The 16,294-nt window shown below is 37.4% G+C and overlaps 1 protein-coding gene across 1 annotated transcript in view; it reads right to left on the reverse strand.

Moving 5' to 3' along the window:
- LOC138761753 (protein unc-80 homolog) overlaps window positions 1-16,294 on the reverse strand; it is a 335,004-nt gene that overhangs the window by 83,412 nt on the left and 235,298 nt on the right. The window contains 5 exon segments of the mRNA XM_069934449.1: window positions 4,102-4,367; window positions 4,753-4,933; window positions 7,570-7,671; window positions 9,445-9,534; window positions 10,419-10,513. Coding sequence (XP_069790550.1) covers window positions 4,102-4,367; window positions 4,753-4,933; window positions 7,570-7,671; window positions 9,445-9,534; window positions 10,419-10,513 — 734 coding nt within the window.

A 16,294-nucleotide genomic window follows, 5' to 3' on the forward strand; every position in this document is an offset into this window, starting at 1 on the left:
CATGACTACTTTAATGTATATACATGGCTATGTCTCAAATATATAGTGCTCTGAAATGAAGAGATTATGTATTAAAAAGTGCTGTAATTTCCATAAATGTACACAAACACCCTTTAATAAAATCTGGAATGGCCGCTTTAATCACACTTGAATGGTTTGTTTACAAATTTAAAACTGTGGAGCACAGGAGCAAATAAAGGAAAAAAGTGTATCTTTGTCTCAAACAATTATGGTATAGGCCTTGTTCAGACTATATCTGGAATATTGAGTCCAGGTATGGTCTCCCTACCAAAGAAAGGATATTTTGGCAAATTTATTCCTGGATTGGCAGGTGCGTAATACAAGAAAAGGTTAGGCAGAATATGACTATGCTTTCTCAAGTTTGGAAGAATGAAAAATAATCTCATTGAAAAAAACAAAAATTTAAAAGACAAGTAGACAGGAGTTGATGCTTCCAGTGGCTGGGGTATCTCATTGACCTCAGACTAATGAACTGGCTCTTCAAGACAGAGATCAGAAGAAATTTTGACAGAAGAGAATTAAGGAATATGGAGTTAATGCATAAAAGTGGTGCTGAGGTAAAAGAACAGCCACAATCTCAATAAATAGTTGAACTAGTGCCAGAGGCTAAATGGTCTACTTCCATTTCTTATGAATAGCTCAAGTTCCAACAAGAAGAACAGTTGGTTGATGTGAAGAGCACAGGATGTCCAGGAACTCACTAATAGCCATGACATGAATTGAATTATTCTGTAATGTCAAAGTCACGCAAGGCTTAAACATCAAAGGGGCAAGAAGGCAGACAAATTTATGGACAAGAGGCACCCACACCCATAAGATCACAAGACCATGAGACATAGGGGCAGAAATAGGCTATTCAGCTCATTGAGTCTGCCCTTCCAATTAATCATGAGGTGATCCATTTTCCAATTCAACCTTACTGCCTGAGACCTTCTCCCCATAACCTTAGATGTCCTGGCTAATTGACAATATCTTAAATACACCCAATGTCCTGGCCCCCACAACTTCCTGTGGCAACAAATTCCTCAGATTTATCACCCTCTGGCTAAAGAAATTCATCCACATCTCTATTTTAAGCAGACACCCTTCAATCCAGAAATTGTGCTCTCTTGACTTAGACTCTCCCACCATTGGAAATAACCTTTATACATCTACTCTGTGCATGCCTTTCAATGTCCTAAATTCCAACAAATACAGACCAAGAGCTGTCAAATGTTCTTCATAACCCTTTCATTCCCACAATCTTCCTTGTGAATCTCCTTTGAACCCTCTCTAAAGTCAGCACATCCTTTCTTAAATGAGGATCCCAAAACTATTCATAATACTCCAAGAGAGGTCTCACCAGTGCTTTGTAAAGACTAAACATCACATCCCTGCTCTTATATTTTATTACTCTCCCAGTAGAACACAGAACAGTACATCACAGGAACAGTAATTTCAGCCCAAGATAAAGGCTTCACCCTTGAAGCCAATTCAAACTAATCATATCTGTCTACATGTGCTTCATATCTGTCCACCCCTGCCTGTTTATGCACCTATCTAAATGCTTCTGAAATGTTGCTATTCCATCTGCTTCCACCAGTTACCCTGGCTGTATATACCAGCCACCTACTATTCTGTGTAAAAAAAAACTTATCTCAAATATCTCCTTTAAATTTACCCTTTCTCACATTAAAGCGAGGTATTTTAAATTTCTACCCAAGGAAGAAGTCTCTATCTCTACCTCTCATAATTTTATTTACATTTATCAAGTTGCTTCTCAGCTTCTGACACTCCAGAGAAAATAATCCAAGCTTTTCTAAATTTTTTGTAGTTATTATGCTCTAATAGTCAGAGATTTCTGCACAATGGAAAGAGGTCCTTCAATCCAACTTGTTCTTGCTGATCAAGCCAGTCCTATTGACCTGGATTCAGTCCATATTGCTCTAAATCTTTCCCATCCATGTATCTGTTGAAATGCTCTTTGAACATTACAATTGACCTCACCTCCATCACTTCCTGTCAGCTTGTTCCATATAACCACAACCTTTTGAGGTGCCCCTCAAGTCTCCAGAATAACATTGAGGAATCCTTAGAAGACTGAACCGTGGAGTATGGTGAAGGATGAGGCACCTGTTAAATGAGGGTGTAGCAAATGTTTGTACATTTACGACACTCCTCACCACCTCCTTCCCTCACCACCATTTGGGACCCCAATCAGTCCTTCCAAATGAAGCTTCACTTCAAATGTGAATCTGCAGGAGCCACCTACTGCATCCAGTGCTCCTAATGTGGCCTCCACATTGGAGAAACTGGATACAGACTGGGAGATCATTTCATTGAGCACCTTTGCTCTGTCCACTGCCAAAACAGGGTCCTCCCAGTGTCCAACCATTTTAATTCCACACCCACTGCTACACTGATATGTTTATGCTTGGCCTCACGCACGATCAAACCAAGGCTACCCTCAATCTGCAGGAACAGCAGCTGGGCACTTTCCAACCAGATGGCAATAACATTGACTTCTCCAGTTTCTGTTGAACCCCTCCCCTGAATCTCCCTTTCCCCATTCCTCTCTCTTTTCTTTCAGCTCCCCATCCCCTTTCTTCTCTCATTATACAGTGAACTCCCTCTCCCGACCACCTCAATTTTTTTCTACCCTTCCAACTCTATTCTGAGACCTCTTAACTGTTAGCATGTCCTCCTCCCTCCTTCCCCTCCCACCTTTTTATTTAGGCACCTGCCTGCTTTTTGCTTATACCCTGATGAAGGCTGCATGCCTGAAACATTAGGCCCTTTAACTGGGAATTTACTGGGACAGGGTCTAGTGGAAAAGGAATACTGTCCTAACGCCAGCATCAAATGCTGTAATTTCACACCAGGGATTAACTGCCTCTACTCCTATTCATATCCCTGGCATTTGCTGACATGGGTGTGTGCTGATAAAATTAATGGAAAAGTGACAGCAGAAAGTCACCCGTTTCCAGTTGAAGGTAGAACTCTCCGATCCCCAGGGATGAGTTGTGTTCATGGAAAAGCAATTAGTGTCCCAGTTAAAAGTAGCCCAGTGGAAATGGCACAAAGGGCTTCCTGTCCTGGAACACTGCATGGGCAATTAACTGGGATGCCAGTGGAAAAGGGGCTGTTGGTTACCCTTTACTTCCAATGGATGATGTATGACCTGCATCCGCAGTATTTCTAGTTTAACCGTGTAATGCATTTCCTCAAACTTTTATGTGATTTATGCAAATAAAATTTCTCCAACTCACTTACAGGCAACCGTATTTTACAAATCAGTTAACCCCCCCCCACTGAGTGTTATATGCATGTGTGCGCTATACAAGAATATTTTTACATGTTGAAAGAATGCACATATTAATAGCGGGCATGTGAAACTCAAACAGCTATTTATAGCAAGCGTGAGAATACAATAGTGGCATTGAAAGAACACGCACAATTAATAACGGTCATGGGAAAGACGTGTCAGCCATTTATAGCAGACGTGGGAATATTATAGTCAGCGTGAAAATGTAATAGCGACAATGAAAAAATGAGCACAATTTATAGCAGGCGTGGTAAATTTTGATCTTGGGAATTTCTCTTTGTACTGAATGCCATAGTTTTCCTATCATCGGGACATCCTGGCTGGCACTGCACCTTTATCAATGTTAATTGCTCAGGCCCGGGCCATCCCTGAGGGAGGAGATTAACATATCAAGCAGCTCTTATTTGAGACATTAGAATTAAAATCCTTCTCAACTCTGAAGCCAGTCTTCGATCTATTTAATTGATTCCTCTCCAAAGTTTGTTAATGTGTTGTAGCAGGATATCATCTATATAAAGGGTGATTGACACCACTGAGGAAAATTGATTGAGTGTTAATTGTAGGAAATTAACTATGCTTTGCCTCATGACCCATTTAAATGCAAATTGCTTTTGCCAATTGGAATTTAGAATACTATACCCGCATGTTATATGAGTATTATACAAAAAATATTTTACAGAATTTATGATTTTATGCACGTTATATGCATGTGTGTGTGTGTGTGTGTGTGTGTGTGTGTGTGTGTGTGTGTGTGTGAATTGTTCAAATAAACCTACCTGAAGCATGGAAGGAAGGATCCACTGATAGCCACTCAATGAAAAAAGATGGTTGAAGTGCACTGCAGTGTTAATTGCTGTTGCAGAGTATTGTCGAAGCAATGCACTGTCCTCTGGATGAAGAATTAAAGCCCCATTAAACACATTGAGGAATAGCATGATCTCATCTCCCCAGGGAAATTCACTTGGCATTCCTAAAAACATCTCTTCCAATAGTTTGATCCACATGCTCTTGTGAAGAGTATCAAGTCCAAATAACTCTTTACCTGAGAAAATAATGAAAGATTTCATGACATGCAGCTGTCTTTCATAAGGACATTTTATTTCAAACCTCCACACTATCCAGTGCCAATGTAGTCATTAATGGAGCAGATTTCCTGATACAAAAGCAACTTTATTTGAAACACCCAAAACATTGGTTCAGTGAATAAGTAAAGAGCTTAATCTATCCACATGAAAGAGCTCAAAAACTGAAAGCTAGCTGTTCCTTTAAAATAAAAATAATTCCTAGATATAACAAATTAAACAACCATTATGAATCTTCATCAGCTCTGAAATTAAGTATGTTTCACTGAAACCATGAAGTAAGAAAACAAATAGTTGCTTGAAAATTAATATTACATAATTTGACATTTGGTGAAGTTATTTTACCATGATGATCAGCAAACAAGGAAAATTCTGCATCAACCGCATTGCGAGGGAATGATGGTAATCTGAGGAGATCCTCTTGCAGCAAGGACACATGGGATTGTTTGTGTACAGCAGGCATGTGTTGAGTAAGTGACATCAGAAACATCACTCGCCCAAGCTCCTCCAGTTTTCGTGTAAACATCTATTTAAAATTATATATTCAGCATTAGCTAAAATATGAGAAGATAAAATGTGTTTTTACAATCTGTTTCTTAATGTTAACATAATGATGTTATGCTTTTCTTTTAAAATATCAAGAAGGTTGGTGACTTCAGCAAATAAGAAATCATTATGCCAGTATGCTCCCAAAGTTATTTCACCTAAAAATTTGGGCTCAGCAGCAGGAAGAACTCGAACCCAGACAATAGGTTTTAAAACCAATATTTAAGAATAGTTCATTACAATAATCCTCCAAATATTGTCTCACAAGGACTTAACAAAAATAGCATTTTGAGTACATCAAAAACTGTGGAGAAAAGTGGCAATTTAAGAACTACCTTTAAAATTGGACAAAAAAACCTTACTCTTGTTCTAATATTGTGAATTCCCAAATTATCTATTCAGGTCTATGTTAACTAATAGAACTTTTCAAGTTTCAAAACACATCCTTTCAATCAATGAAAGCCTCTCTGAACTCAAATATTGCTTAAAGTCATCAACTTGAAATTTTCACTGTTTTCTCTCCACACAACCTATCCTCTTATTTATTTCTAATATTTTGTGTTTGCATTCAGCATTTCAGTATCTCGTATTTTAAGAAAGATTATTAGTTGGTGTTGATTTTTCAGTCCTGATCAAGAAATATCCTCGCATTGCGAGATCCTGGATAATCATGAAAGTTTTAATTATAATGTTAAAAAAACCTACAATTTACTTTGAACATACCTAATAAATGTTGATTGATGCCTCTTGCAATGAGATTCACAGCTCATTTGAATTAATCTTTCAAATATTCATATCAGACCTTTTCAACTCAAATAGATTTTATTCAACTTTACTTTAAATAAAAATACCCTGTTTTACTTCAATTACGTGCCTTCAGCATTCTCTTATATTCTCTTATTCATGAGATCCTTAAGTAGACCAACAATCTGGGCTCAGCATTGCTGTAAGAAAATAATTCTGCCAGAACTAACAATACTCACCACGATTAAATGTATAGGTAAATGATGCTCTCAGTTGGGGCACAGAGATACACAAATAGGAAAAGTGTTTCTGATCAGGTTGTCATTATAATCATGCAATGCACAAAAGCACTGGAGAAACTCAGCAAGGAAGTATAACATCTGAAGCCTAAACCCTTCATCAAGGTATGAGCACAAAGCAGGATGGGAGGAACTGAGGAAAGGAGAGAGGAAGGAGCAGGGGGAGGAGTACAGACAGAGGAATAGGGAAAAGGAGAGACTTGAGGGATAGAGAAAGAGAGAGACTTGGGTGACATTTGCAAATTCAGAACTAAAGTGCTGTTTCACATGGAAGGATTGTTTGGCCGTACGAATGGTGGTGAGAAAGGTCGTGAGGGAGGAGACATGGGGAGCAAGTGGAGCATTTCTTGCGGTTACAGGGGTAGGAATCAAGAGGGAAATTAGTGGGAAGGGCGAAGTGGACAAGGAAGTCACAGAAGGATTGGTCCCTACAGAAGGCAGAGAGGGGAATATGTGTCTTGTGGTGATATCACATTGTAGTTGGCAGAAATTGTGAAGGATAATATGTTGAATGTGGAGGGTGTGAGTTGATGAGGACATAAGGAATACTATCCTTACGTGTCTAGGAATGGAGGGGGCCAGGCCAAATGAGCAGAAAATAGAGGAGATATGGATAAGGGCTGAGTTGATGGTAGTAGAGGGGAAGCTATGATTTTGAAGAAGGGCATCTCAGATGTTCTGGAATGGAAGAACTCATCCTGGGAACAAATTTGACGAGATGGAGGAATTGAGAGAAAGGAATAGAATCCTTATGGGGACAGTGAAGAGGTGTAGTCGTAGTATCTGTGGGAGTTGGTAGGCTTGTAGAAAATATCTGTAGAGTTTGTCTCCCAAGATGGAGAGAGAGAGATTGAGAAATGGGAGATTAAGTGAATCTGAGGTCAACAAAATGGATAAAGTTGAGCTGATTATGGGTACTGGAGGCAGTGCCAATGTAGTCATTAATGGAGCAGATTTCTTGATACACAAGCAACTTTATTTGAAACACCCAAAACATTGGTTATATATCTTTGCCTCTTATGAACGCTGCGAAACCAGCCGAGTTTCTCAGCACTTTTGTGTATTAATTACAATTACAGCATCTGCAGACTTTCTTGTTTCAATCAACAGTGTGATATGGATTTAAGCTTTAGGCTACTTTACAATCAATCTGATAAATGAAGTTACATATTTGTAAGAGTAGAACATTGTCTTGAAATGTATTAAGTCCATTTTGCATAATTAAATATTTTGTGCAGGGTGGCACATATAGTGCAGCGATTAGCACAACGCCAGCAATCTGGGTTTGAATTTGGTGCTGTATGTAAGGAGTTTGTACGTTCTCCCTGAGATCTGCATGGGTTTCCTCCAGGTGCTTCAGTTTCCTCCCACTCTACAAAATGTACAGCCTGGTAGGTTAACTGGGTGCAATTGGGCAATGTGAGTTTCATGGGCCGGAAGGGCCTTCCACCGTGCTGAATCATTAAAAAATAAAAAGGTGATAAACCTCTGAAGAAAATGTAGGATAATGGAGAATGAAAAATGTGAGTAAAGGATTCCAAATTATATTTCTGCACATTGATCTTCTACTTGCCTGTTTCTGGATGAGTTCTTGTCCTTTGGCTGGAAGCATATGGACAAGATTTAATTGTGGTGAGACTGATCGTCGAAAGGGGTAAATGTCTCGTACGTAGGTCTATAAAAGCAAAACCATCCATAACATTCAAAACAAGTTAACCAAGCGGGCCAATCTACAACATTGCCAGGGATTTGATTCCAGAAACATCCAAGCTTCAATCTCTCTGCATATGCTTCCCTCAATTGGATCACTGTTGAACAACAACACTTTACCAGCTTTTATTATTTAGTTTAAGTTGGCACTCCAATCCAGTACTGAGAAATGATTATTCTTAAAAATGCAATTTGTCATATCAAATGCTGAACTAGAACTCGGCCCATATCTTTCGGTGCTGCATTATTCAAAATTTCACTTTCCAAAGTTCTGATCAAAAATCATTCAATCAAAAACAATAAAAACAAAGACAATTTTCTCTTGTGGGATCTTATTGTGTACAGAACAGTTGTATTCTACATTCCTCACTGGCAATTTATTTGTATTTAACAACCTGTACTATGTTTTTGTAACACTATATCCCTCATCTCTCTGACTCCTTTTCTTGTCTTTCCCCTGCCCATCACTCACATATTCCTTCCTCCAGCTCCCCCTCCCTTTCCCTTCTTTCGCCAGTCAGAGCATCCTTCTCAGCCTCTGTCCACTTCTCCAATCACCTATCAGCTCCTTTCACTTTTTCCCTCCCATCTGTATCTACCTATAACATGCAGGACTGAGCTCGTCCCCCCTCTCCTCCACCCCCCACCTTTTTACTTGGGTGTTTGCTAGATTTTTGGCATTCCTAATGAAAGGTGGAGGCCCAAAACGGTGACTGACTATTATTTTCCACGATTGCTGTGCAACATGCTGAGTTGTCACTCTCCAGTATTTGCAAGCTCATAGTTTATTCGACTCATTGTAACAATTACTCCCTACACTGTTGTTTATCTTTTTATTAAGTATTGTGCTACCTGCTATATGAGCAGCTTGCCTGGATCACACGCAAAGCAATGTTTTTATTTAAACCGATTTTCAGTGCACATGACAGTAAACAATTCAATAGTAACTGTAATTTGAGGAATTTGGTTAAACAGGCATTGTGGAGTATCTGAGACATATGACAAAATGCCTTGCAATTACAATTTTGTTTTTCACATGGATCAATACTTAAGAATCTACATCGGACATGCATCGTATAATGATTACAGATGACGTTCTGTAGCATTGTTCAGTAAGGAAAGGAATAACATGAAAAATATTGCCAGGGATTTTAAATTAATCGTTCTGTTGCACAAATTACCATGACCATAACATCAAGGAAGAGATTTATCCTTGGGCTCCACTGCAATAATGACAGCAAGTTGCAGGTATAATACCTCCCCTTTTCTGGCCAACACTTTCAGCTTAGATGGTAACTGGGAGCCAAAGGGGAATCTGAGAAGAGGTGAGGTAGGAGTGGGAGGGAAAGGATGATGGAGAAGGTGCAATGGTAAGGGTAATCAGAGGTGGGCTGGCCATGTCTTGCTTTTTTCTAGCTCAATATTGTTTTGCAGTTCATTCATGAGATGCTGGCTTTTCTGGCATTTCATCACTGCATCTCCCAGTGTCGTCCTTCAAAGTAGCCAGTGATCAAAAATGTAAATTAAGTTGGAGAGGGTCGGAGGTTGCATGTTCAGTAGTGAGTGGCTTTTTTTGTATATTGTAAGCATATTTCAACCAGCAAAATATTTGACTCACTGTCAAATAACAGTCAAAGTATAATTACTATTGAATTTAAGTTGCTTTCCTGCTTTACAATCTTTTACATATAATAATCAGCTCATTTAGTATTTGCGAAGCAAAATAGATCAGCCTTACTTTAGCATAATGTATTAGGTTCCAGCGTTTATCCATCAAAAAGTAATGGTTTGACTGAGCTTCAGGGATATTAAAAAATTCCAAGCACTCCTAGAAGGAAATAATGTGACAGATAGAACAATTACAATTAATATGAACCAGGGGAACAGGAAAGAGGGTGACTTCTTTTGATGTTGAATAGGAGAAATGCACAAAAGCCCTCTGGAAATGGTCACCAGCAGCAAGAAACTGGAATAAATATTTCATTTGTTCATTTAAAATGATCAGTTTTGTGTTCATTGATCAAAATTAAATCGTGGTGTGGGCCACACACACACACACACACACATATGCAGATCAGGCCCCAAACACAATCTGGCCCTCCCAAGATGTCCGGCTGGAGGTGATTAAATTACAAGCAGTTTCAGCTATGGTGGTTGCACTTAAGCTGGTGAATGGATGCAATGGAGAGTAAGGTGGTTACTCAGACCAAGAAGGTCGTCAAAGCAAAATATTAACTCAATCATTCTGCTTTCCATTGTTGAAAGTGCCAATTCTGCTAAATTAAAAATAGAGTTTGCAGTGAGGTCATTGGTCACAAAATGTTGTGGGCCTTAATCATGATTTTTTTTGTCCAGCAAAATATATTTTGTTGGGTTTAAAATTTATTTAAAGATATCTAAATTAGAATCATAATTTTTGTGTATTTATAAGTATCGTACAAAACACTAATAGAAATTTAAAGCAGTGAATATTTGATAAGTTGAAACTTAATTATTTATATTTTTAATCGGTATTTGCTTAATTTAAGATGTGTAAAGTGAAATACGATCAGTGTATAAGGACAGAAAAAAGGATACAATGCATATGTATCAGTGACAGGCATTCTTTTAAATGCAGCAAATATTTAAGTATTTATTATATATTTACTTATAACAATCTTGTCGTGAAATGATAACTCCAATGATCACTAACAGAACGTCAACCCTCTTTACCTTGAGGACAGCTTCAAACTGCGTATCTTCATGCACAGGAAGTTGTGTCGGAATATCACATTCATTCTGTCCATGGACAACCAAAGTCTTTGTGCCTGGTAAAACAAGAAGCCCCACATCAAGTTTGCTAAAAACCAAATATTAAACAACTGAGACAATAAGATAAACTTTTGGTTCCACATAATGAGGATTTATTTCTAATAGCTGCAAGTGCTGACGTCTGGAGTGGATAGTGGTGGGGATTACTATTCGTGGCAACATTCAGAAAGAAGCTGCCTGGGTATCTGAAATAATTTCTAAAACCAGGAAAGTGAGTGGAGAATTAGAACAAGTGGGATTTCTCATATATGGAGTTGGAACAGACTTGACTCGCTCAATGGCCTCCTATAATGTTGTAGCCATTTCATGATTTTGTGAAGCACCAATTACATAGGTTTGTGCCGACATACTTTGATGGTAATTTAAAGTGCTGCCAAACCTGAAATTACACAGGACCATTGTAGCCACTTTTCAACCAATGAGATCTTACAAATGAAAAGTATTGTATATATTTCTTTTTTTTAAACATTTTAATTTTTACATGATATTCTTCTTCTTTGGCTTGGCTTCGCGGACGAAGATTTATGGAGGGGGTAAAAGTCCATGTCAGCTGCAGGCTCGTTTGTGGCTGACAAGTCCGATGCGGGACAGGCAGACACGGTTGCAGCGGCTGCAGGGGAAAATTGGTTGGTTGGGGTTGGGTGTTGGGTTTTTCCTCCTTTGCCTTTTGTCAGTGAGGTGGGCTCTGCGGTCTTCTTCAAAGGAGGTTGCTGCCCGCCAAACTGTGAGGCGCCAAGATGCACGGTTTGAGGCGTTATCAGCCCACTGGCGGTGGTCAATGTGACAGGCACCAAGAGATTTCTTTAGGCAGTCCTTGTACCTTTTCTTTGGTGCACATGATATTAAGATCATATACAAATACAATAGATTGAAAATATACCCATTCCACCCCACCCACAACCTCCCACTCCAAAATCCCACAGATATGAAAAGAAAATAAAAAAGAAAGAGAAAAGAAAACATAAGAGTGAGAGAGAAAAAAACGAAAAAAATAGAGAATACATTGGATATAATTTTAAAATTAAAACTTATAGTATATATAAGTAGGTATATATACACCTACTAATTAATTACATAAGTGAAGTATATAATGTATAACTAACTCTAATTCTATATAAATATAACTCATTCTAAATCTATATATATGTGTGTGTGTGTATGTGTTTTATATAATTAATGAGACACGGCCACCACATTGAGGGTCGCTAACGACTGTTTTTATCCAAATTCAGCACGCCCCTATAAGGGCAGCATGAGGTCAGTCACCTGGTGCATTGTGACATCATAATCGCTGCCCAGGGTACGGGCTGGAAGGGATGCTGGAGTCACAGAGAAACCTCTGATGACGCCATTTCCCCAGGGCTGTCCCGCCACGTGGCGATAAAAGCGGGGCCAGTTTGCCATGAGGATGTGCACCACCACACATATAGATAGAAATATATATATATTATATATAAATATATAGAAAGAGCATGCGCCAAGGAGTAGATGAAGTTCCAGATTAATTATATAATTATATACTACTACAATTAAATAATATTCATATATTTATAACACCGATAGATTGTATATATGGAGACTAAATTTAAAAAAAATTATCATATTTATTCCTTAAATTATAAGTGATCTTTTCCAGAGGAATACAATTACGCATTTCTCGATACCATCTGGGCCTCATTGAATATTTATGCACCCAATTTGGATGATCAGAAATTTATTCAGGATACCTTTTTAAATTTGGGGAATGTACATGAAAATATTTTGGCAGGTGACACTTTAACTTTTGTTTGAAACCTGTATTGGATAAAGCTTCAAAAACTATAGTGAAGTCAAAGGTAGCTAAATCATTGTTGTCTTTGATGAAAGATTTTAATTTAATTGATATACGGTGAAGAATGCATCCCAAGGACAGGGACTATTCTTTTTATTCTAGCAGGTTTGATACATATTCTCGAATTGATTTCCTTTTGCTTTCTACCCATAATCGATCAAGAGTGATTGGTGTGGATTATAAATCTAGATTAATATCTGACCATTCTCCTCTTTTGATTGAGTTAAAGTTTTCAGAAATACAACCTTCAGTTTAAAGATGGAGAATAAATTTTTATTATTGAAAAGACCATATTTTTGTTTATTTATATGACAACAAATTCAATTGTTTTGTCATATTAACTTACAGTCCATTGAAGATATGTACGTTATTTGGAATGCTTTGAAAGCTTATTGAAGAAGACAAATTATAAGTTATTCATTGAAGCTCAAAAAGGAATACATGAAAGATATAGATAAAATGCAAAAAAAATACAACTTCATTGGAAAAGGAAATCCAAAAATCACCTTCCGAGGCTAAGCATAGAACTTTAGTTAATAAAAAATTACAATATAATACAATGTTAATGTAAAGAACAGAGAAAATTATATTACACTCTAAACAGAAATAAAGTGTTTTTTAAAAAAGTTCCAATGACACTGTTACACATTTCCTAGCTATTTTAAGAAATTCTTTCTAAAATAAATTAATATAATTAATAGAATTATTTTGACTGCTTTAGACCTTACCATACTCTCGTAGATCCATCTAAAATAGGGTCAAGACAAAAATTAAAATCTCCCCCCTATTAAAACATTTTGATCCACACCACCCATGTTTAAAAATGTTACTTGAATAAATTTTCCATCGTCCGCATTCGGTGCATATATATTCAATAATGTCCATTGTTCAGAGAAAATTTGACAGTTTATCAAAACAAACCTACCAAATGGATCCAAAATTACACTTTGTATTCCAACTGAAGATTCTCATTTATCAAAATAGCTATTCCTCTTGCTTCTGTATTAAAATGCAAAGCTATCACTGTTCCCACCCAATCCCTCTTTAATTTTTGGTGCTCCTTCTCAATTACATGTGTCTCTTGAAGAAAAGCAACATCTACTTTCATTTTTTTAATATTGATTAAAATTCTCTTCCTCTTTATTGGATTCTGAAGCCCATGAACATTAAAACATAAAATGTAGCCCTTTACTTATCTTTCATCTTTTCCCTTCATCACTCCCTGTCATCTCCCATGACAAAAACATTCTAAATAAGATTAACCTATAAAATCCAGTTATAAGAATAATAGCAAAGTTAGAAATAAAAGAAAAAGAATAAAGAAATATAGAAGAAAACCCTCCTTTAACATTGCCCTGAGTTTCCCAGACAATGCTACTCTCCCCCCTCCATTTTATGGGTTGTGGCAAAGGCCACCAAAAAAGCTCACAGTTTGGCAGAAACCAATCAGCTTAACTCTGGCTCCCTAGAAAAATTCAAACTCATTTTAACATCTTTACTGAACATTTTTCAAATATTTCATCCAAAGAAAATAATAATGTCCTCAAATGTCCATCTGCTGAATCAAATCCTGACACATATCTGGTAACCGGTCAGCATATTCTTGAGCACTTTCTGGATCTGTGAAGCATCTATTTGGAACACCATGCCCAAACACTTTCAAAGTTGCAGGGTAACGTAGAATAAAATTAGACCTTTTCTTCCACAGTGAGTTTTAAAAATCCTTTCTTCTTTTCAATACTTCAAAACATATCAGGGTAGAAAAAAATCTTATTTCCACCCAATTCTAATGGAGCTTTTCTTTCCTTAGCTTACTTTGCTGCCAGTTCTATAATTTTTATCTCTTACTTGGTATTGGAGAAATTTCACCAAAATAGGTCTTGGTTTCTGATCTGGCGAAGGCTTAGGCCTTAGAGCTCTGTGAGCCCTTTCTATTTCAGTATCTCCTCGAAAATAATTTTGCCTCAAAGTCTCTGGGATCCAACGTTGTAAAAATTGTTTAACATCTTCATCCCCTTCTTTCAGGACCTATAATCTTAACATTATTTCTTCAGCTGAAATTCTCTAATGAATACTTTCTCAGACAATTGTTTATTCATTGCCATAGCATCCAAACTATCTTCCATCTTGTCCACCCGTCTATGAACAATTTGAGACTCCACATTAATATTTTGAATTTTTTCTTCTATCTCTTGATGTTTTCTTTGTATTTCTTTAACTATTTCACACACTGTATTAACCTTTAACTCTGACCTCTTAATACCTTGTCTTATTAATTTTAACTCTTCCATAATAATTTTAACAGGACATAAATTTACTAATCTTTTTAGTTCTCTTTCTCACCCCATCTTCTTCTATTAATTCTTCTGATCTTGGGTCATCTTCTGCTTCTTCGTCATCTTTCCCGTCAGTTTCTTCTTGCATTTCTTCCTCTTCCGAAATTATTCCTGATGTCTTCATAGCCCATTTGGAAGAGCCTCTGAACATTACCTCAAAGGCCTCCCATTCACTCGCGCATGGGCAGTTGGGACCTTCCAAGTTCATTCCGGCGCCCCCGCTGATGTAGAGGGGCTGCTGACCACTGGGAGGCCAACTTGGAGGTTCTCTTTATATGGAGAGACATCTTCACTTCGGGTCCCGGCTTCTTCATCTAGGTAGGCCCTTCTTTTTCTTCTCTTTGCTTTTCCTGTTATTTGCTCTGTTATTTCTTCAATATAGTTATTTTTTTTGGAGGCATCTTAATTATTTTCTCTAGACTATTAACAGTCTTTTAAATAAGTTTTAGAGAAGTCCTTTTTTCCCCCCACTTCTTTTTAAACTTTTTCCGTGAGAGTCAGATTTTATGTCCTAGTTCTATGTCCCCTTGTATATACTTCTTCAATCAAATTTTCAGTCAACCATCCTAACATCTCCTATCTGTCACATTTGGTTTGATGCTGCTCCCCTGAAATCCTATGAGATGTTTTACTAAGTTAAATAAACTCCACAATTCCAAGTTGTTGCAGCAGGGTTTATAGTAATTTGCTGAAGAAGACTGCCCATCTCTTATCAGGTTTGTCTGATTTCAACAGGATGAAAATGCTTCTGCTAAGATGGATTACCAAACTGAAAGTTATCCTAACTGTACCTGATTGAATATGCAATTTTAGTGAAATGTGTCTCTTGAAAGTTATGGAAATGGCTATTCATCATAACTGCCCAAACATGCTTACAGAGCTCATAAATAGTCAAATAAAATAACAGTAGAACAAAGAGAAGGCACAACTCCCATAATCCAGCATTTGAATGTTTGGAAGTTCCGATAGTTCAGCACCTGGCTCACTCATTAGTTTGGAATGTCAGCTGGAGCTCCACAGTGCGAACAGGGAATATGGACAGAGGTGGGGGTCTGGACTGTGGGCTACATCTATGGTCAGAGCTAGGGTTGGGGTCCATAACACGAGGGACAGGGAACACTGGAAAATTCATGAGGAAGAATTAAAAAGAGAACTTGTGGTTAAGGATTTACAATGAAGTAGTGACCATAATATAGTAGAATTGGTTTGACCATTACAACAATTACTATGCTGGATTGGACTGTAACAGAGTAAATGCAAGACTGGCTCTACAAGTTCTTTTTGCTGAACACAAAAACTCTAGAAAGGAAGAAGCACATTATAAATTTGAAAATGTTTAATTGAGAGACCAAACTATTAAACCATTAAAAGAATACAGATCTATTTTGCACTTTTAAATGGAGTTCAAATGATGTTATTTGTTTTTATCCTCAATGTGAATGTTTATCAATTCAAGACTGAACAAATAATGAAGACATTTTTATCATCAGCGTAAAACATTGTGTGTCAAGTTGTAAGTCAAACCAGATTCACAGGCAAAGGTTTTTTGAACAATTCCAAATAATTTAATATTTAATTACAGTAAAACTCTGATTATCCAAAATTGGATT

This window comes from Narcine bancroftii, chromosome 4 (genome assembly GCF_036971445.1).
Source record: "Narcine bancroftii isolate sNarBan1 chromosome 4, sNarBan1.hap1, whole genome shotgun sequence".
NCBI lineage: Eukaryota > Metazoa > Chordata > Chondrichthyes > Torpediniformes > Narcinidae > Narcine > Narcine bancroftii.